The following is a 22,418-nucleotide window of genomic DNA, read 5'->3' as shown; positions in this document are numbered from 1 at the left end:
TTCAAGGATTTCTCCACTGTCAAAGAGAGTGACTTCTAAGTGAAAATTGTGAAGAATATTCATTTCCGGAACGAAAGATTATACACTTGTAACAGATTGACAACTTTTTCTTTATTTCCAATAAGAAATTGTGGGTGTTTTCGGATAATAAACTTTACCTTCATACAAATGGTTGTGCAACGAAAACAAACAATAAGGCGAACAATGACGTAGTTTCGCAAATGTCAGTGAATTGTTTATGTTGCAGTCCTTTTCCTCTAAGAATCAGAAAAAAAACGTCAAAGATTAGCACAGGCCGGACATGGGAAGAACAGGTGAATATTCCTAGCGGTGGTCTTACTTGCTTGATCTTCAGACAGTCAGTTCTGGGGCAGCAATAATCAGATAGGCAAACTCAGCGTTGTTACTGTGATGTCACAAAACTTGGTTTCAGCTTCTGTTGAGAGCTGTAACTCTAGCTGTAACTATCATCTTTTGGTAACTCTAGACAGCCAAGTCAAGGCCGTATCCAGGGGCGAGGGGAGGGGGGAGGGTTAGGAGGTTTGACCCCCCCCCTGAAATGTTTGTCCGACCCGTAAAAACGTAACAAAAATAAATACAAACAATTTTTTTGGTAACCCCCCTCCCCCGAAAAAAAAAATCATGGGTAAGACCCTGCAACCAGTGCTTGGATATTATCCTGCAACATTGTTCAGGAAAAGATATCGCTAATTTTCCAGCAGCTGCTCTGTGACATTCAAATGGTTGGATTATTGAATGAAGACTTTCTCTATGTATTGTTTTTCTGTCGTCATTTCAAAAGGTGTCCATTGAGACTGTTGAATCTTATTAAAGAAGCCTTTATTTTGGCCGCAAACTGTGGAAAAATATGTCAGAACTTGCAAATGTCCATGAAAAACGCAAAAGACACGAAAATCGTCTGGTGTCATGAACCAAATCTTTTTGAATAAAAACAAGAGCACGAAGTTCAACTGCAATGAACTTAATATTAACCGTCAAGGAAATTTAGGAAAATTAAGACATTAAAGGGAAAACAGAGCATGTAAAGACGCCACTGTTATTGAATTGGCCTCTTGGACGCCAAGCGACAGCTTTCAGAGCACACAAATATTGACCGTCAAGGAAATTTATGAAAATTAAGACATTCAAGGGAAAACAGAGCATGTAAAGACGCCACAGTTATTGAATTGGCCTCTTGGACGCCAAGCGACAGCTTTCAGAAGACACAACGAAAGGGATAAGGTTGAGGTCCAGGGCATCTTCCGGGAATTCTGGGGTTTTGTATCTCTGTTTGAAATAACCCTGACAGAAAGAAAGTATGGACATTCAGCAAGTCCAGCATAGGTAAATGACTTGATTTCAATAATTGGAAGTGAAATTAACTACTAGATAGGCTGTGGAAATTAAATCCTTCACCGTTATGTTTAAAAAAACCGGAGAAATATAAAAAAAAAACGGAACAGGTCATAGATCTGATTAGATACTTACATAATGGGATAGTGAAAGAAGAGGCTCTTGGCTGCTCTCACGTGGAGAAATTTCGATACGGAAAGTCGGTCAAGATTAAATGACCATCAAGCACAGAAAAGATCTCAACTTGTGAGGTTTGCCATTGTGATAAACAACCACATTTCAGGCATACAAACCTTTATTAAAACGCACACTACTATGCTCAGACACTTAACCTCACGATTGATGATTGTATTCCAAACTTACAACGAATGGCTTCTGTCTTCTTCATTTTTAAGAACTGCACTGTTTTATCATAAGGAGCAATATGCACTGCCAACCGCATATTAACGCTTAAATTCCCACAGACAGAACTGCTTAGCAGCTTCAGAAATCATCTGCAATAATATTAACGTACTAGTATAGGCCAGTGAACAAAGCACTAAAATAGATGCAACTTCATTTGTCTATTTTAACCATTACCACGGACTTATGACCAAACTTCAGACAACTGAACTTATATTTACAGTCCCTGTAATAAGAAGTTGTTGTCTTTTTGAGCAGCTGCAGGAGTTAAATGTAACTTCTCCAGGTTCTTATTAAAATCAGGCCTCCGATACCCGAGTCAGTGCTCTGTATTAACCGAAATCAGGGATGTAGTTTGTTAATTCCGAGATCAAAATTATTCTGAAGTCGGGATAGCAGCTTGCTAATACCAGTACCCTAGGAAAAAGAAAAACTAAAATGGATGACATTTCACCTTAGTAAAGTAGAAATGTAAACTAGAAATTGATGGGAATCATGTGAAGTAGTCAAAGAATAATAGAATGGATCCATGTTTTGAAGCAATGAAGGATCTCTAGTTCCCCAAACCCTCTGGTTACGACTACGATTACGAAACCCTCTGGTCTACGACTTGAAAGTTTATTTCTAATTGCTCACTCAAAGGTGCGACAAATATATTATTTTCACACAGTACCCCTAAAATTTCAACTTTATTTATAATGCCATTATAAACACACTTGCGTACTCCTGCTCTATATGGTACATTAATGAAATATAGAACTAATTAGCACTAAAGTAAGATGGATTTTCCAAAGACAATACAGTCAATACTTATTGACAATGTTTTCGATTTCATATTTTGACAAGCACTTAAAACTAGGGGAAGGGGTCCAAAACACCAGACTCCTTGCGAATAAGTTTAATATTTCTGGTCTTTGCCCTTGGTTCCGTTAGCTTGAGAAACTTTTTATAAAATATAGTTCTTTGCTTATATGGACTTTGGCGGAGAAGCGATATACACATATTTCTTCTTAAACTCAAAAGCTCATATCAACACTAAGCTACATCTCTAATGCAAAACCTGAAATATAGTTCTTATTTCTGATAATTTACAGTTTGAATAGCAAGTCTGATGTTCATTTTCAGATTAAGGCCGTAAAAAAATCATAGATTGTATTTAAGCGTTCTCTTTTCTGTTCTCTCCTTTAAGCAATGGATGACAAATGTATAAGCGAAAGTGGACTAAGCCTGAGAAATAGAAGACCATTTTCCACAAACTATTCCAATCTTCCAGATTTCAGGAATTTTAAAGAAAATACCTTTTTGGCGGGAAATTTTGATTCTTTGAGTGTCAAAACCTTAAAAAAGTTTTGGTTTAGAAATACTAAGTGGATGAACAAAAAAAGTTAATCGGTGTTCTAGTCCAACCCCAGGCTGAAAAACGGAGTAGGCTCGAGACGCCCTTATTATACTTAGTCCAAAGACTTTCTCCAGACGATCTTGAGTCAGGGCAAGTTAAAACATTTGACTTGAGTCAGGGTCAAAGAGGGTGTCCCATAACGTGACCTTGTGAGTTTAAATACAGAATAGAATCGTCCGTCTTTTTCAGTAAATGGAGCAGATTTATAATTAAGTCGGTAAGGAATTAGTAATTCTTTAACGTCCTGCATCTGCCTCATACCGTTTCCCCTGCATTATATTTGTTCTTATCATAGCTATGGCAACCATGATGACAATCAATAGACAATAGAAGTTACCAATATCTATATTGCCGGGGTAAAATACGCTGCAACTGTAGGCTGTCCGCAAATAGAGGGGATGATTACTTTTAAATGTATTTTTTTAAGTGCCGCATACTGTAGGGTATTTTCAAACATTGAAATAATAAGTAAAACAGCCTCTTAAGATGTTGCCATGTTTTCAACAAGTAAGAAATCACAATTTAGCGTTGAGAATGAAGAGCTGGTCTCATAAATAAATATTTCTTCTTAAAACCCACACTCCTGACTCAAAATATTCTTTGGGCTTCACAGAACATTTACAACTATCCAACAGCTATCCAATCAATAACAAGAAATATTTATACTTTTAAGAAATCTGGGATATTTTCATGTTTTAAATCAAAGCGTAATAAACCAATAATGCAAAGTTTTCGGTAAAGCCCAAGCAACACTTCAACGTTACGTGTAGATCGGAAGGCTGAGGTGTGGGAACTTAGTATTCCTCTCCTATCTATGATACTTTCTATCCGTTGTAAATTTTAACGTTCAGCACGATATCGGAGCTGTATAAGTTCACGATCTTACAACCCTGCAAAATCTAGAGCATTCAAGTGATTTTCTCAAACATTTAGGCCTAAAATTTCACACTTTCTATAGGCTGAAAGTTCATCAGGTTTTCTCAAAAGATCCAAATCTTTCTAAACACGCACGGATATTAAAAAGATAGAGAGAGATAAAGGAAGCTCATGGGTTCGCACAGACATTATTCGTTTGGGTTCAACAGGAATCATTAGTGTATAATTTAAACAAGTATAAAAGAGTTAACCTGTTATCAAACTCATTGGATTGACCGAAACTTGAAGCATGTGATGCTTTATCAGCATGCACCCATCACACGAGAACCCTATCTATGTTTTTATTCTTGGTCAGGAATTATCTCATTTACGTGCTTTTAATCTGATCTACCCTAGCTAAGTTTATGCTCCTATCACGGAATAATCTATGTCACATGCTTTGAATTTGAAATTCATGAGTCCCTTTATAGCTATCCTCGATGGACGCTTTGATTAAAACTAAGAAAAATAAAAAGAACACATCAGTGATACCACGGAAAAAAAAGTGATTTTCCTTATTGTTCCAAGTAGAGTGCTGCAAATTTTCTATAGGCCTATGGGGTTTTCGGTATTGGCGATTCTAATGGTGTACCTCTCCTTTTGATCCGACGCTATTTTCGAGAGCTTTTCGGCTTTTTTTCGGAAATCCCATAAAATTGTTTTCAAAGCAACATTTTTTATTAAGACTCATCGAAATAGTATTTACCATTGCTCAGTCAAGTACAAATAAAAAACAATTCACCCTACACGGTTTTTTTAAGCCCGTTTTTAGATTTTTAGTTAGTATGGGCTTCTCTACGTTCTTTACTAGGTCGCATCTATAGCTGCAACAATGATTCTAATGGAATAGATGTAAATAAGATAAAAATAAATTGCGTCGTAATATTTGCAGTAGAAAAATTCAAGTTTGACACTTCTGCAATTGGCCTATACTGTCACCTATATAGATACCTGGTATACAGCCCGGGCTAAAGCCACTCTAGCTTTCTGTCCACCAGATAAATTTGCCCCTGAGTCAGAAACCAATGTTTTATCACCCTCGGGCAAGTCATCCAAATCTTCTTTTAAGGCACAGGCTTCAATTACAGCTTTGTATCGTGCCCCTTGATATGTCGAACCAAAAAGAATATTCTCGCGAACTGTTGTATTTTGAAGCCAAACTTCTTGCGTAGCGACAGAAAATACTAAAAAAAAGGGACAGTTAGAAGGTAGAACAGAACTAGAAATGCTGTAAATAAACGTGTCTTGTCAAATATAAAACAAAAGGAATTAGAGTTAGGGAGCTTAAGTTAGAGAACTTAGTGGCTCAAGCCCCAAGTTCTTAGCGGGCAAAACACATTTTTAACACAATATACTTATCGTTGAAAAGAAAAGACAATATGCAAAATAAACTTTACGTCTCAGCAACTCCAGAAAAGAATCCACAAGCATGACTTCATGATAGCATCCGCGCGATGGAAATGTAACGTCATGTTACATTTCCGAGGGCTGAAGGCTCAATCTGCTACACATAGCAACCAATACAAGCTTAGAAAGATGAAGTCATGTATTGCTAGCCAATAGACCAACGAAGCAGTCATTCCTTCCACAAATCCTAAATGTCTTCGGCGTCAAAGAAAATTGTATTCTGCGAAATCTTTGAAAACTGATGTTTGCAAGTACACGAACATTAAAACGAAATACAGACCTATAGATTTCGTTTAACGGTGATTTTTGGGAAGATTCCAGAGAGTCCAATTTTCTTTGGAGGAAACTGACAGAAAAACAAAAATTCAGGAACAGCGGATGCACTAGAAGTAGACCTTTTTATTCAGAATATTAAAGCGTGTTTGTTGGTTTTGTTAGTCTGTTACACATTCCTATGAATGTATAGCAGACTAGTGCTATACATACGAGTTTTTCTTCTTTGGCTTACTGACTAATCCCATCCATCATAATATATCAAGCCTCCGCTAGAGTTTTTGCCAGCCTCTTTAGGTGAAAATTTGTAAAAAAAAGAAGTTCTGAGTTTATGAAAACTTGATCTAGTCTCAATTCTAAAAAACAGATAAAATGAAAAAAAAACGTAGAAAGGGGATCGCCTAAAAATTGGACTCAAGGGTTGACAAACTATTTATTTTTCTATGAACAGATTGCAATGTACCTCCTTGGCATAAACGGACTCAAAAGTAAAAGAATGATTGTAGTCTGGACACACCCCTCCTTCCTATGAAACAGGAACCTAAAAAGGAAAAAAAACAACATTTTTTTTAATTGGCTTGGACTTTCAAAGATCTATTTGTCCTATTTGTCATACTGATTGTCCTTGCTCAGTTAGACTTAACGCCGTAACTTCCTGGGCTAAGGAGAACCTAATGAAATAAAAATGTTTTTGGCCAATAAGGACTCAAAAAGGGCCAAACAACTTCTTATGTTTCTGTGCATATTTGAAAAACTGCGCAGATTTGGCCCTCAAAAAGGGCCAAAAACTTCTTATGTTTCTGTGCATATTTGAAAAACTGCGCAGATTTGGCCCTCAAAAAGGGCCAAAAACTTCTTATGCTTCTGTGCAGATTTGAAAAACCGTGCGGATTTGGCCCTCAAAAAGGACCAAAGAATTTCTTATGTTTCTGTGCAGATTTGAAAACCTGTGCAGACTTGGCCCTCAAAAAAGGCCAAACAACTTCTTATGTTTCTGTGGAGATTTGAAAAACTGTACAGACTTGGCCCTCAAAAGATTGGCCCTCAAAAAGGACCAAACACCTTCTTATGTTTCTGTGCAGATTTGTGCAGATTGAAGTACGGTAGGTTTTTACCGTTCAGTTTCAAAATTACGTGTAGACAGGGTCAAGAGACCCATAACAGACACTTTTCCAAAATTAGGTTGTACCGATTCACGACGACAGAAAATAAGCACATTTCTTTCTTATGTTCAATGCTATAGTCCTCACCTAGCACAATAAATCGCAAGCATGCTCAAATTTATTTGTTCTTGAAATACACTTAAGATTCAAAGTACTTGTTTTTGATACTGGCTTTGTTTCAATAAAAGTTATAAAATTTACCATCCGTAAAAAATAAGGCAAGTTCAAGCTGCATAAATTTAAATTTACTAACAATGCAGAAATTAAACTTATTTCTGACTCCCACGCAAATATAATTTATATAAAAAAATATGAAAATAATTTTTTCTGTATCGTTTTGTGACGCCTGAAAATGGGCCTCAAATTTATTTTGCCTCTGATAGGCTTGAAAATTACAGGGCATGCAGACAGGGACAAAGAGACCTTAATGAGACATAAACTATCGAAATCGATATAAAAACGATGTTGATTGATGACGTCAAAAAGGGGCAATATTTGTTTTTTTCCGATCGGCTTGTAACTTACAGGGCAAAACGTGTCTGAGAGGGAAATACTTTGAAAAAAAAGAGTTGCATCTAGTGTTGTAACTGGTAAAACTGGCCATGGTAAAATTGGGTATTTTACGTATTTTACCGTTATTTTACGCATTTTACCGGTGTTTTACGTATTTTACCGGTATCTTACATATTTTACTGACATATTTTACGAGGGCTCGAAATTTTCGTAGCGAAAAACACGAAGAGGCTGGCAGTAACAGGTTTGGATGTGATTTAGTTTTTTGTATAGCTGTAACGCCTGGATTAAAAGGCCGTCTGTCCGACTTCAGTTTCTTGTTATCAAAACGATAAAGTTTATTATAGTACAAGTAATTATAATTTTAAAATGATGAAAAATTAGCTGAAATAAAATAGCGGTAATTCAGGCACTGTCCTAGGTGCTGAGGTATTACCCTAGGGACAAGATTACCGAACGGATAAACTAGACTGTTAATTAAATTGATGAAACTCTAGATGAAGGGGCATTACCTTTTCTAAACCCAGGAAAATCAGAATCATCAAAATGTTTCATTAAAAGCTGAAAGTAATACTTAAAAAGAAATGCTCAATAGGTCTTGTAGCTACAGGGCAACTCTAAAACACCAATTTTACTTTTTATTTCCAGGGGAGTACCATATTTTACCTAATTTTGCCAATTTAACCTTATTTGATATATTTTAGCTTATTTTATCAATTTTACCTAATTGTACTTACCGAGTTTTTATTTTACGGTTATTTTACAACACTAGTTGCACCTATTTTTTTACACCAAATGGGCCCAAGACTTTTTTTTTACCTTCGGCTTCGGCACGAATAAGATTAGATAACAAGATTTTTTAACTAAAAATCAGATTTACACTTATCAATTCACGCGCAATTAAAAAACGATCAAACTAACATAAATAAAAAAAAACTCCTGTCAATTTAAGATAAAAAATACTTTCCAAAAACGAATTAAAAAAACAACAGGAAAACAATCCTAGTTTTCCTTTTGGGGTGTGAACTTTTCGAAAACTAAATAAACTTAACACTTTTTTAATTTGAATGGAAATTAATTGACTAACACTAAAAAAAAAAATAGTAATCTTTGCATATACGCTTTTGTTCGAGTAGTACATTAAAAAACAAAATACAGCAAATAATAATGATGAAAATCACCAATAAATTTCACCCTATTGGAAGATTTTATCGTTAAAAAAGTTAAAATTACCTTGATTGAAATTGCCTACAGATATTCTTCCTCGGACTTTGTCAAGCTCACCTAGTAATGTAAACAACAGTGCTGACTTTCCAGAACCAACAGGACCAACAACACCTACAATAAGCAATAATAAATAATAATACGTCATAAAATCTACTTATATTACAGAAGTAAACAAGAAGTAAGTTACTTCTTAAACAAAGAAGTAAACAGTTTATACACAGTAAATCTAAATTTATTCGCAAATCAATAAAAAGAAATTATTCTTCTTGCAATTAAGAATAAATGTAAACAAATATTGTAGGGGTGCCAAGAAGTGAAGCATGGATAGATAGATTTGCGATTGACTCGGAAGTCTGGTATTTAACACCTGTAGTAAACAAAAATCGACATAAAAAAAGATTAGGAAAGAAGCCATAAACAATACAAATGACACAAAAAAGGAAATCCTACAATAGAGATGGATATATACCTTTGCCATGATTAGACACAGAATTAATAAACACTAATTCTGTGCCAGTATATTCATTTATCGGGGATGCAGTAGCGTTTCTTTTCATACATCTATTATACTTTTCATAAACATTTGCTCCATCTCAACCAAATATTGCTTTGCATCGCTGCTGAACACCCTGTCCCATTCAGAACAACACAGCATTTATTGAAGACCTTTCTCTAAATTATACCTAATACTACTCTTTACAAGCCTATGAAGTAGTGACTTGGACTGGTCCCCAATATTAAAAATGGCTAAGTCTTAGCATTATGTTACTAAACTGACTGCGAGAGGGAAAGTCGGGACAGGGGACCTCAATGTAGGGTGAAACGGTAATTGTAAATTGGCATAAGGCCTAAGAGGATACAGCGAGAAAAGGTTAAAGCACGAGCTGTCAATAAAGAAAAGTTACTCTAGTGTATTGATATCAGACGGCTTAACCATATCTCTTTCTATCCTTCTCTTTTAGCATGATTACTTCCCTTGATATAATGTCAAGAGAGACTCGGCCGAGTAGAACAAGATGACAAGCGATACCATTTCAAATGTTTTACAGTCTTTTATACGGTTATAAGTACGAAAGCCCGTCGAGTCATTAATCTACAGAACATAATTGGTAGTAGTGTGAAAGTTGCTAGGGTGAAACCCACTTTGGTTTCCGAAAGGAACGCTCCACTACTCATGTCTTGCAGCATTTACTGGAATGTGTTAGTGATGCGTTGGATAAAGAGTACTTGTCGATGTCAATATTCATTGATATAAGGTATTCGATAATGTACATTTCAAGTTTCTGGTTGACTGACTTAAAGGTCTGGGAATTCGTGGAAATTCAATACATTATTTTGAAAGTTATCTGCTTGGAAGATCCCTGCGTGTAGTACTCAATGATGAGAGACTTCGTATTCTTATCGACTAAAATAAGGAGTATCGAAAGGATCACTTTGAGGTCCCATGCTATATCTTAGAGCTTGTGCTGAAAGCTAATGATACTTTAAGAAGGCTGGAGGTTTTTATGAACCTTAGCTTACTGTGTGCTAGCGTTAAAAAGACCTTTTTAATTACTTTCTGCAGAGTAAGCATGCCGGTTGATGCTAGTGGTCTAGTTATGTCATCAGGGAGGCCTGTCCAGTAAGTTCAGATCGTGCGGTACTTAGGATTTGTCATAGATTCAAATCTTTCATGGAAGCATCACAGTGATGTTATTTCGGCAAGAATTGCCTGAGGTGTTAGAATGCTGCGTCGACTGAAGCATTTTTGCCAAAGCGGATTATGCGAATGATTTATCACCCAATTGTTTGCCCATATATCTCATATGGCTATATGATCCGCGGCAGCAATTTTTACAGCAATTTCAAGAATCCAGATTCTTCAGAACGAAGCTTTGAGGATCATAGGCAAGTAAGTCAAAGATGTGAATGATACAAGTGCTTGTTTTGAGTCTTTAGTTTTGTTAAACGTGGACGAACTACGTGATTACCATGCGACAGTTTTCAATGTTGCAGTACGTGCATAGCCTAGTCCCAAGTGTTTTTCTTAACACTTACTGTGCTAACAGTGATATTCATGAATATGATACGAAACAGGATAAATTTGGTGGTTGAACTTAGGAGTAACAGATGACCAGGATTTCAAGCGCAGTTCCTTGGAACTGCAGTCTAAAATTCTCTACCAGTTAGCATTAGGACGGTTGAGCATCTTCTAAAGTTTAAAAGAAATTAAAAAGAATATTTATTTAAGAAGGTTGAATCATGTATTTTTGTTGGTTGGTAGGGAGGAACTGTTGGTTGGTTGGGGGGGGGGCTGGTAGGGAGTAATTGTTGGTGGAGGCTGGTGGGGAGTAATGGGTGGATGTAAGCTCAGGCTGGTAGGGATGGAGTAGGGTTGTTGGGAGGTAGATAATTTCGGAGACCACACTGCCTTTCCATGACGATAAAATAAAAGTTCAAAATAGGGATAAAATTCTTTTTAATAGACAGTGTATAAAAATTCACAAAATAATACCAGATATTTCGGTCACATATACAGTGACCGTCATCAGTAGTAAAACTAAACTAAAAAAATTTAAAACAAAAGTTTATATACGAAATCAAATTAAACTACATATTGTTTAAATCTCTAATTACTTTCAAAGAAAAAGCGGAAGCTAGCCTCTTTGACCTTCTTGGATTCGGTTCATTATCGTTCAATGATATAAGATTTGGACGAAGGTCAACAACATTGGGTGAATTGAACTTTACTCTGTCAGATTTTAATAAATTATCATAGATAGAGTTCAGTTTCCAGACCATTTTATTTTGTTCGAGAATGAATCTTTTGATTTCTAGGGATTAGAATTTAAAGCAAAATTTTCATGAAAAACATAAAATAAGGAAAATAATATTCAATTTTATCGTTTCGAATTGGAATACAGGTGATTATGGACGGAACTCTATCTATTATAATTTATTAAAATCTGACACAGTAAAGTTAAATTAGTAAAAAATAGTTGACCTTCGTCCAAATCTTATATCATTGAACGATAATGAACCGAGTCCAAGAAGGTCAAAGAGACTAGCTTCCGCCTTTGCTTTGAAAAAAATTAGAGATTTAAACAATATGTAGTTTTATTTGATTTCGTATATAAACTTTTGTTTTAAACTGTTTTAGTTTAGTTTTACTACTGATGACGGTCACTGTATATGTGACCGAAATATCTGGTATTTTTTATGAATTTTCTATACAATGTCTATTAAAAAGGATTTTAACCCTATTTTGAACTTTTATTTTATTGTTGGGAGGTATTTGTTCATTTTCTAAGTGATGAAGTGAAGGAGTTTGGTATATTTTTACTTTTATGTCATTTTATTATGTTGTTTGCTGGTGTGTTTAAAACTATTTATTTTTTTCCTGCACACTAGCAAAAACGTAGGTTTTTCCATTAGTGCAGTAGTTGTAAATTGTGAAGAGTTATAACTATGTTTATTAATAAACCCAGTATCAGTAGCAGAATTACCTCTTTGACCTCCCATTCGGAGGCGACTTTCCTTTGGACCCAGACGGATGGCCAAAAAGCACAATCTTTGGCAATCTATCATCATAAAAAAGGCCTAGCCATCTTAACCTTTATTTCACTATAGCCCTAGAAAGTGGGATCAGACCATATTTCTCGTATAGCTTACTGTTTGATATAACGTCACTCAAATAAGTATCCAAATCTATAATTAGGCAGTTCCTCTGGAAAACGTTTAACAAATCCTTTTTAACCTTTCGAAGCGCCCACGTTTTGGAACTATACTTGACAACTGCCAATATCATGGCTTCCAATATTCTAGTCTTAGCTTACAGACTTATCTTTCTATCCTTCTAAACTTTTATTCAACTATGAAAAACACACTGCGCCTTGGTAATTCTACATTTTACATTTTCCATTGCATCATGTATTTTTTACTAATAGCACCATTCAGTAAGTCAAACTATCCACTTGATCAAGTTTTTTCGTTACCAAAGCTCGCCACTTCACTCTCATTTCTTTCTGGTCTAAGCAACTTAGTCTACTTAGTATTGGTTTTCAACCAATTCTTGCATCATGGATTCTTCAAATCTACGAAAATACAACTATTCCGATTGCATTTTCATCTAGGACACTAAAATTATCTGCACAATCTAATGCTAAAGAGTTTTAACTTCCCATTTCCTACTGTGTTCTCTCATATACTTTGACGCGTTCCTTAGGAGGAAGCCCATCACAAAAATCCATATAAACTACTCTTTGGATAGTGAATTATAAATTAAATAAGTTAAAAAAAATAAGGAGAATCACCTAAGAATTGTCCTCTTTTAATGGTTAAAGAAACATCCCTAAGACAGACTTGGAATTCATTTTCAGCTTCAGCATCCCATTGGCAGGTAACATCTGATAAAATAAAAGCTGAATTCGTATCCTCGTGTGTCCGATAATAGGCAATTGTTTCTACTTCAGTAAGGAATACAAATTGCTGAACCCTCTTTAATGAAATGTATGCTTCCATAATGCCATTAAAAATCCAGGGAAGAGCATTCAAAGGGAAGAGTAACATATTGAATAGAGCCAAACTTGTGAAAACCTAAAAATAGTGAAAAACCATTCATTTATCAAATTGTTAGAAGAGGTAGAAAAAACAGTAACAGAACCTTTTCTTATAGCTTTTATCTTGAAACTTGGCGTTTTGAAAACTCTTAGATTGCTAATCAATTTCTCATAATATAAAACCCTTTACTTGGCTTTGTAAGCAACTTCTCTTGTAAGATAGCGGTAATAATTTACATTAATACCAAGTAAATGCTAGGGTTCCTAAAGGTAGCAACTTCGAACCAACACTTTGCCTGGTGAAGTTGAATGACGTATAGGGCAATCTCATGAATTCTCTGTAGCATTTTATTAATGACGCAATGATCCGTGAAACTAAATATAAACAAAGACCCTGTAGAAGCTCTCTTGTCCCTACAATCAAATCTATTGGAGGTAAACACGTGGTACAATTCCTGGATCGTAAGTTTCAATACATCCATGACTACGGAGGTACTAATCCTACGTCAGCATCCTGACTTCTTCTCAAAGGTTAAAATTATGAATAGAGCTTACAAAACTTCATCATGTGGGAACGCATTGCTACCCAAACTCTCCTGGGACACATAAATCGGTCGGTTTCGATCCTCAGAAGCAAAAAGGGCACGACTCTTCGTTCTAAGAACATTTTACCTTACAACTCAATCATCTCCCTGTACAGGTTTTGCATTCGGCCAAATGCCAAATATGGATACCCAACTTTCTTCAAGGGTTGCGTCAATCTCTGTACTCTACCAGTACACCCGCCATCCTTCCTCTAATGAACTGCCTAGACTAATACAGCCGATTTCAAAGATAATACGGCAAAGAAGAAGAAACATGGTACGGTTGGAAAAAAAAAACAATAGGAGACACCCCACACTGAGTACTCAAAAGAACAACTTTGTAAGACGCACCACATTCGTTAGGAGTATTCTCTCTTCAGGGTGTCTCCTGGGTGTTATCTCTGAAAGTCGATCTGTTGATTCTCTGAAAAGAAAGTTAAAACATACACAAATTCAGAAAAAAAAACATTGGTAAAAAGTTGATTAGTAACGTATAAGGTCATAAGTTTTTGGTGGCCAGGCTGACTTTTAAGTCAGCCTCGGTAACCAAGATAACGTTTTATTAAACTAATCAACCTAGGTAAGTAAGTTCATAAGATTTGGCGGCCCGGGACAATGAAATATGTCGTAAACAGTAACAAAAAATTAATTTTTGCAATAATATCAGTCTCTAGCTGGTGATTTCAGAAATGTTCGAGAGGATATATAGAATTCATAGTTCTAAGACCCCGTATCGTTTCAAGCCGCATGATATTGAGCTATGCGGTATGGTGAGTTCTTTGTGGCTGAAAAAGTAGTTTTTCCCAAAAGCTACGAAACTAAGACTGGATATAAACTGCTAGGATTTCACCAAGATCGTGATGATCAAAGGGCCTTCCACAAAGACATCCATTCAGCCATTAAAATACCCCCACATGCCGTGGCAATGCCTTTACATAAAAAATTATGTATTCAAAAAGCATGAGCCTTGGTTTCTTCTAATTAAACAACTCGTAGTTACGAGCTGTAATTAAGAACGGTCCGTGTCAACAATAATAGAAACTTCAAAAAACGAAAGTTTTTCAAGCAATAAATTTATAAAAACAGCCTATATACTTTGCTGATTGTAAATACCTAGAATTATTTAAAATTAAACGTTTCTGTCAAAAGTTGTAAATATAAATAATTGCTCATAATTTCAGAAAAAGGGGCAGCCTTGTTTCTGCTTTGTTTATGATTGTTTCTCAGCTGAAGGTGATTGGTGGGCAACTGGGTCCCAACCTGTGCCATTTTTAGCCCCTGGCTCTCACCACGACGAAACTTGATGTCAAGTCAAAAGTTCCAGGTTTTAATCATAAGTAAAAACTAAAATTATGTCTCTGGTGGCAACATTATTCGTTCTATGACAAAAAAAAAGAAATTGACCAAATAAGGTTCAAACATCATCCGTTATCATCATTCGTAACATGATGAAAAAGAGTGAATGGATCACTTTCAATTCAGTAAAGAGCAGCCTGCAAAAATAGTAACCAATACACTAAAAAAACAATTTTCATAAAGATATATATATATATATATATATGTATATATATATATATATATATATATATATATATATATATATATATATATATATATATATATATATATACAACTACTACTATTACTAACAAATCACTGCAGCACCAAGCCAACTGAGGACAACACAGCTACGCACTTTCCTCCTCCATACCAATATATTCAAAGCCTCCCTTTTTATGACCTCCCAGGAAGTTTCTATTTCCTTTAAATCTTTCTTTATGAAGTCTTCCCAATCCAGACGAGGATGACCTGCTTTCCGTTTAGCCCAAAACTGTTGGCCAAAAAGAACAATCTTTGGCAATCTGTCATCTTTGATCCGCACAATGTGCCCTAGTCATCTCAACCTTTGTTTCATTATAGCCCTAGAGAGCAGTATTGAACCACATTTTTCGTACAGCCTATTGTTTGATATACGGTCAGTCAGCCGGGTACCCAGAATAATACTTAAGCAATTTCTCTGGAAAACATCAAGCAAATCTTCATTCGCTTTTCGGAGCGTCCATGCTTCAGAGCCATATTTAACCACTGTCATCACTGTAGCTTCTAATATTCTAATCTTGGTTTGCAGACTTTTCTTCCTATTTTTCCAAACTTTTTTTAACTGTGAAAACACACCCTGAGCCTTGGCTATTCTACTTTTGACATCTTCACTGCTTCAACCATCTTTACTAATAATACTACCAAGGTAAGTGAAGCTGTCCACCTGATCAATCTTTTCATTACCCAAATTCACCTTTTCATCTTCCATTATTCTTAGCCTTAGTGTCATAGTCTTCCTAACATTTATTTTCAAACCTATTCTAGCACCTTGAACGCGAAAGATCTCTAAAACTGCATTTAGTTTTTTCACACATTCATATGGGATATTTAAATCCTCAGAAAAATGTAAGTATTGGTTGGTTTGTCCTCACTATCAACCTCTGTGGTTTCCATTTGCATTTTCATTGATTTTTAAGACAAAACCCGTCAAATTGATCCCTGTAAATAGGGATAAAACACAACACTGCTTAACTCCTGATTCAATACAAAACGGCTACTAATCTCATTTCCTACCTTAACCGCAGCAGTGTTATTCTCGTACGTAGCACTAATCACTTTAATGTATTTGTCTGGTATACCATACAAGGATAAAACCTTTACTAAAGTACTTCTATCAACAGAATCGAACGCTTGCTCATAATCTATAAAACTGAGGACCAAAGGTGTTTGAAAACTCAGGCACTTCTCAATTATTAACATAAGAGTGAAAATTAGGTCAACACATCCTTTACCTTTTCTAAAACCGCACTGTTCTTTTATTAAAGCTTTGTCTGCGGCATCTCTCACTCTAAAAAGTATCATATTACTAAGTAATTTACTACCTACAGAGACCAGACTAATCCCTCGATAATTACCCCACTCACTTTTATCACCTTTCTTACAAAGTGGCCTATTTAAAGTTTTCTTAAAATCGTTAGGTACTTCCCCTTTTTCAAAAATCATATTCATAATCTTCAGTATCTTATTTCTAACCTCAGAGTCACCGTATTTAGGAAACTCATTTTCAGTACTTTCAGCACCTAGGGCCCTATTATTTTTTAGTCCTTTTAGTACCGTCGCTAATTCCTCCTCACAAAACAAATCTTCCTTCACATCCAAAGTATCACAAACTTTATCATTTTCCTCTATATCTCTTCCTTCAACTCTATCTCGGTTAAACAAATTCTTAAAATGTTCAACCCATCTCTCTTTAGTTTTTTCCTTATCGCTAATTGCGGCCCCATTCCTATGTTTAACTGGGCCAAGTCCGCATTGACTACTACCTCTCAATTTGTTAACATGCCAGTACAATATTTTAATATTATGCCGTCTAGCTGCATCTTCCAGATCCTCGGCAATTTTATCCATGGCCTCTATTTCACACCTCCTTAGTTCATATTTTAATGCTTCATTCACTTTCTGTACATTTCTTTTGTTTTCATATGATCTATCACTAAGGTAATTCTTGTACAAGTCCTTTCTCCTTTCTATCAAACATAAAACTTTTTCACTAATATTCTTAGCTGCAGTTCTAGCTTTCTTCCCTAAGACACCTTCAGCAACGTCACAAATTATTTTTCTAAAATTATTCCAACCATCTTCCACATTATCAAATTTTAAACTCGTAAATTTAGTATTCAACTGTTCCTGGAAAGTTTCTCTCAAATTCTTATCCTGGAATCTACTAACATCATTACTTCCCAGAAGGTAGTTACCCTTCCAATATTTCAGCTTTAAACTAACCCTTGACATTACTAGATGGTGATCTTTACTTTTAACATTAATAAAGGAACTCCTATATACACTAATATCTTGTATTAATCCTACCAGTCTTCTGTTTACAATAATATAACCCATAAGGTTCTCGGTCAGACCGTAAGTTGAATACCATGCCAAGTTAAGAGTGATTTTATGACCAAACCCCGTATTGGTTATAACTAGATTGTTACACCTACAAAATTGCAAAAGTCTGTATCCATTACTGTTTTCTTTTCGTACACCAAATTTACCTAGGCCAGGGTACCATTTATCCCTACTTCTACGAACCTGGGCGTTAAAATCTCCCAGTAAGAACATCATATTTCTACCTGGAACCCTGTCTATTTGCTTCTGTAACTGTAAGTAAAATTCATCTGACTCACTAGTATCTCCGTCAGTCGGTTCTACAGGGGCATATACTACTATAACTGATACCCTGAACTTATTTGTCATAAAATGAGCAGTTGGCATTCCATTATTAATGCCTTCCCAGCCTTAACAAGATTCAGCGACTTAATGATTCATCATGAGCACTAATCCCTGTCTATATACCCCATCCTTCCTGCCTGAGTAAACAAATTCTATACCACATAATTTCATACTTTCTACTCCTGGGATATGAGTTTCGGGAACTCTTAATAAATCCAGTTCGAATCGTCTGAATTCGTCAGTCAAAATTTCGATACGATAGTCATTTTTTAACGTCGTAACATTCCAAGTTCCAATTTAAATGTTCTTTAAATGATTGAAATTATTTTCGCCTCAGGAAAAGCAATGATCCCGGATACCAGTGCAGGACGTGGATCACATATCTTCTCAAGTTTACACCAAACTGCTTAAGCAGGCTTAGAACCGGACAGCAAGAAGTCCCTGGGACCTCCATGAATGGGGGCTTTGTGCAATCCTGGGCCCATCTTGGTCACAACATGGTTTTCAGCATTTGGCAATGCTCTTCTATCAACAAGAGTTGAAATTCTGCACAGGCAATCTCAAGCATTTTACCTCTAACTCATTATATATTCATGCATACAAATATTATGCTACTACGGGGAGGCAACCCATAATAGGTAAATTAGCTTGGAAGAGATTTTTCAGACTGAAAACGCCCGTCAAAATAGATCAAGACCAGAAGAATTATCCATTAGTCAGAATCCCGTGCAACTGCTGTGTCGTTTACTAGGCTATAATTTCCTCGAGGGGCGTCACTCCTCAAGTAGGAATAGAGTTGACCACAAGGTCCCCAGTCTTGCAGGTACCCCGAAAGGGTCGAGGCAGCCCTTTGCAGAGGCCGCTGTCCATAGACCTCGATCTTACGCCTTGCCGCAGTTGTCCTCCTATAAAAGATCCTACCGTGATAGCGTTCTGCGTCACCCATTTTACCCATTACTGGGATAAGTTTTGGAACTCATGGGACTTGTGGACAAACCAGTGGGCCCTTTTGAGTGTACATTTGAGGAGCCTTCTTCCTCCTTCGCCTGTATTTATGATCCCGGGTGAGGGTGCCCCAGTTTCTATTATGGACCCCCAGGGACAAGGTCTCCCCTTGGTCCGTGCCTCCTCTGGAGGTACCCTACATATCTGTAGGGTGTTCCCCTATCGACACCTGGGGACACGCTGAATTGCCTGGGGGAGGCCAACTAATATCTAGCCTAATTTATTGATTTACTTCAACATTAGCTTGCAAAACTAATATCTAGCCTACTTTATTGATTCACTTCAACATTGCTTGCAAAACTAATGTAAAACCAATATCTAGCCTAATTTAGTTATTTATTTCAACATTAGCTTGCAAAACTAACGTAAAACTAATATCTAGCCTAGATTTATTGATTCACTTCAACATTAACTTGCAAAACTAATATAAAACCGATATCTAGCCTAATTTAATGATTCACTTCAACATTAGCTTGCAAAACTAATGTAAAACTAATATCTACCCTAGATTTATTGATTCACTTCAACATTCGCAGCAAAACCAATGTAAAACTAATATCTAAGAATTTACACTTCTTGATGTGAAATATATAAAATTTGTTAATTTTAAGAGTACCCTTCAAAAGAAATTAACATGGATAAATTTGCATAGCCTTACTAGACAATGGGTGACTAATTCCAGAAGAAATCAATAGAAGAAATCTTTTCAACTAAAAAAAAATATTTCAGCTCTAACTCAATAAAAAAAAAGGATTAAGAAATTACATCAAACATCTTGAATAGGCCTTAATATTAAAAAAAAAGAAATGGATTAATAATTTAGATCAATTATCTTGTATACGCCTTTATATATATATATATATATATATATATAAATATATATATATATATATATATATATATATATATATATATATATATATATATATATATATATATATATATATATATATATATATATATATATATATATATAAATATATATATATATATATATATATATATATATATATATATATATATATATATATATATATATATATTTTGGACAGGGATTTTCATTATAATGAAAACGAACAGATTGTTTTCAGTTTTAGCGCCCCTCTTTACCTTCATTTATAAATTTCGTAATAGCAAAAAGCGAGATAATAACTTAAAAAAGAACGCAAGGAAGGGGACGTTTCGTCCTTCTAATTGTTCATTATAAAAGTTAAAGTACTGACAGGACCTTATTCCAACACTCCTGTTGTGAATAATCTTTTTTTTTAAGTAGGCTAAGATACCCAGTACTCAGACAGCTAATCACCACTTCTACAGTCAAATCACTGTAAATCTTTATTATACCACCTATAAATTGGATTATTTCACCATTGTCAAAATCTTCTTAATAAGAATAGGGTTAGCATGAATATTTTACTCATAAGCAATACTGAATATTTCAAATACACCGATAGTCAGTGCTACAGACTAATCTTGGGGAAACAGTTAAAGCTTGGATTTAATCTTGTAAAATGCGGTCCAATCTTGGACACAAGATCTTGAACTTAGAAAAGGTACCTAAATCACAGAGAGACTCCATCTTCGACAGCTTTAATCTAAGACAAGTGCTGCGAAGCAGAATAAATGTATGTAAATAGGCTAGACTGTAGGGGTAGGCTAAATTTTGTGTAAATTTAAATGTTTAAAACTAAATTTTTCAAGATAATAGTCAGCCAATTCCAACTAGCCTGGCCCTAATTGTCAGCCAATCCAAACCTTATAAACCTATACAAATTATGTCAAAATCAGAAGCACATTGTCCAAGTTTTAAAAAATACATTTTAATCAAGATACATATCCCAGGTTAGGTACTATCCTAGTACTAGAGGCCTTGCTTTACTATATATATTTCAGAGGTAGCACCTGAGGATTAGAGGGAGGGTTCTCATATCATCTAAGATAGGATTTTCTTTGTTCTAAGTCGTAGCCTACTTCACAAAAAAAAACTTGGTTTTATTTACTTTAAACGAACCAACTAGTTGACTCCTATTTTTCAGAGTATGACATACGGCTTTCCGTATTCGTAGGTTACAAGAAAATTAAATCATAGAGCCCAAAAACTTCGAAGGTACGAAAGCTATCATAAATATCAATATGAAGAAAAAAATAAAAGCCGTTAGTTGAAGTGGTCTATAAAAATAAGTGTTTCATATTCGAAAACTATCAAAAATTAATGGTTATTATTTAGGTTCTGCTCAGCATTTATTTGCACTTATGGTTCTTTTCAGCCACGAAAATCTTAACACCTTGTTTCTCTGATTAATCTTGCCAGCCAATCACTCAAATGAGAATCTAGGATAGCATTTATTACTTGTCAATTAAAATTGCATAGATCACCTCTGTACCAAACCTCAGTGCCAATATTGTCTTATACTTTTTCTTTAATTGTTACATTTTGTATAGTTTTCGCCATGGTTTTGCTCCTGTTCTACCTAAACTAAGAAAGAACCTTACCTTTGATGCAACTAGATCGTAGCCAAGAAATGAGTAAAGGGTAAACGTAAATAGAGAAATCAGAACTGGGGTACTCGCCCAAAAATACACACAAATAGCGTCCAGGTACTTTCGTCCTTTCAAATATTTTAGCTCCTTCTCTCTGAGGCCTGGAAAGAAGACAAAGCAAAAAATAAATAATATTATGAAAGATATTAAGCCAAACTGGCCATTCATGACAAAGAACACAGAGAGCAAAACTCAATAAAGAAACAAACAAACGAGACAACGGCCAGTAGAGAATAGATAAAAACCAAAATGCCGATATTTCGCCTGTATAAAACGAGGCGTCTTCAGCGCAGAAGAAACAACGATAAAAAACTACAATAAACTAAAAGCAAATAAAAACCATCACCAATACTAATAAACTACAATTGTCACATACCAGGTGCTTTGGTATTCTCATCGAAGTAACTATTATTGAAAGTGACCTATGTGGATCTGTTGTGACAATTGTAGCTTATTAACATTGGTGGTGCTTTTTATTTGTTTTTAGTTTATTTTAGAATTCTTATCTTTGTTTCTTCTGTGCTGAAGACGCCTCGTTTTATACAGGCGATATATGTCCATCTTGGTTTTTACCTATTCTCTACTGACGGCAGTCTCGTTTGTTTGTTTATTTATTGAGTTTTTTCTCTCTTTGTTCTTTGTAAATACTATTCAAGAAAAGCTCAGAAGTGCTACATCAGAGCAACTCAGAAGCAATGAAAAAAAAGTTATATAGCCTATACCGCTCATTTATTTGATTCACAAAAATATTTAAAAGAATTCTTTTATAGTTTTTATCTTTAAATGCTAAAAAGAAAAGAGGAATTTATTTTTCTGCTACCCAGAAAATTCC

At 35.3% G+C, this 22,418-nt stretch overlaps 1 protein-coding gene across 1 annotated transcript in view; it reads right to left on the bottom strand.

The window, feature by feature from the left end:
* The window catches only part of LOC148950286 (ATP-binding cassette sub-family C member 10), a 132,684-nt gene that overhangs the window by 66,171 nt on the left and 44,095 nt on the right, over positions 1 to 22,418 (bottom strand). The window contains exons 6-9 of the mRNA XM_089092286.1: positions 21,539 to 21,687; positions 12,945 to 13,227; positions 8,659 to 8,763; positions 5,021 to 5,253 (exon numbers count right to left, since the gene is read on the bottom strand). Of these exons, the coding sequence (XP_088948412.1) occupies positions 5,021 to 5,253; positions 8,659 to 8,763; positions 12,945 to 13,227; positions 21,539 to 21,687 (770 nt within the window). The remainder of the gene's footprint in view (positions 1 to 5,020; positions 5,254 to 8,658; positions 8,764 to 12,944; positions 13,228 to 21,538; positions 21,688 to 22,418) is intronic.

Source organism: Artemia sp. Qi Xiang Cuo, chromosome 7 (genome assembly GCF_049724085.1).
Source record: "Artemia sp. Qi Xiang Cuo chromosome 7, ASM4972408v1, whole genome shotgun sequence".
Classification (NCBI taxonomy): Eukaryota; Metazoa; Arthropoda; class Branchiopoda; order Anostraca; family Artemiidae; genus Artemia; species Artemia sp. Qi Xiang Cuo.
This window is presented reverse-complemented; position numbering and strand designations above follow the sequence as displayed.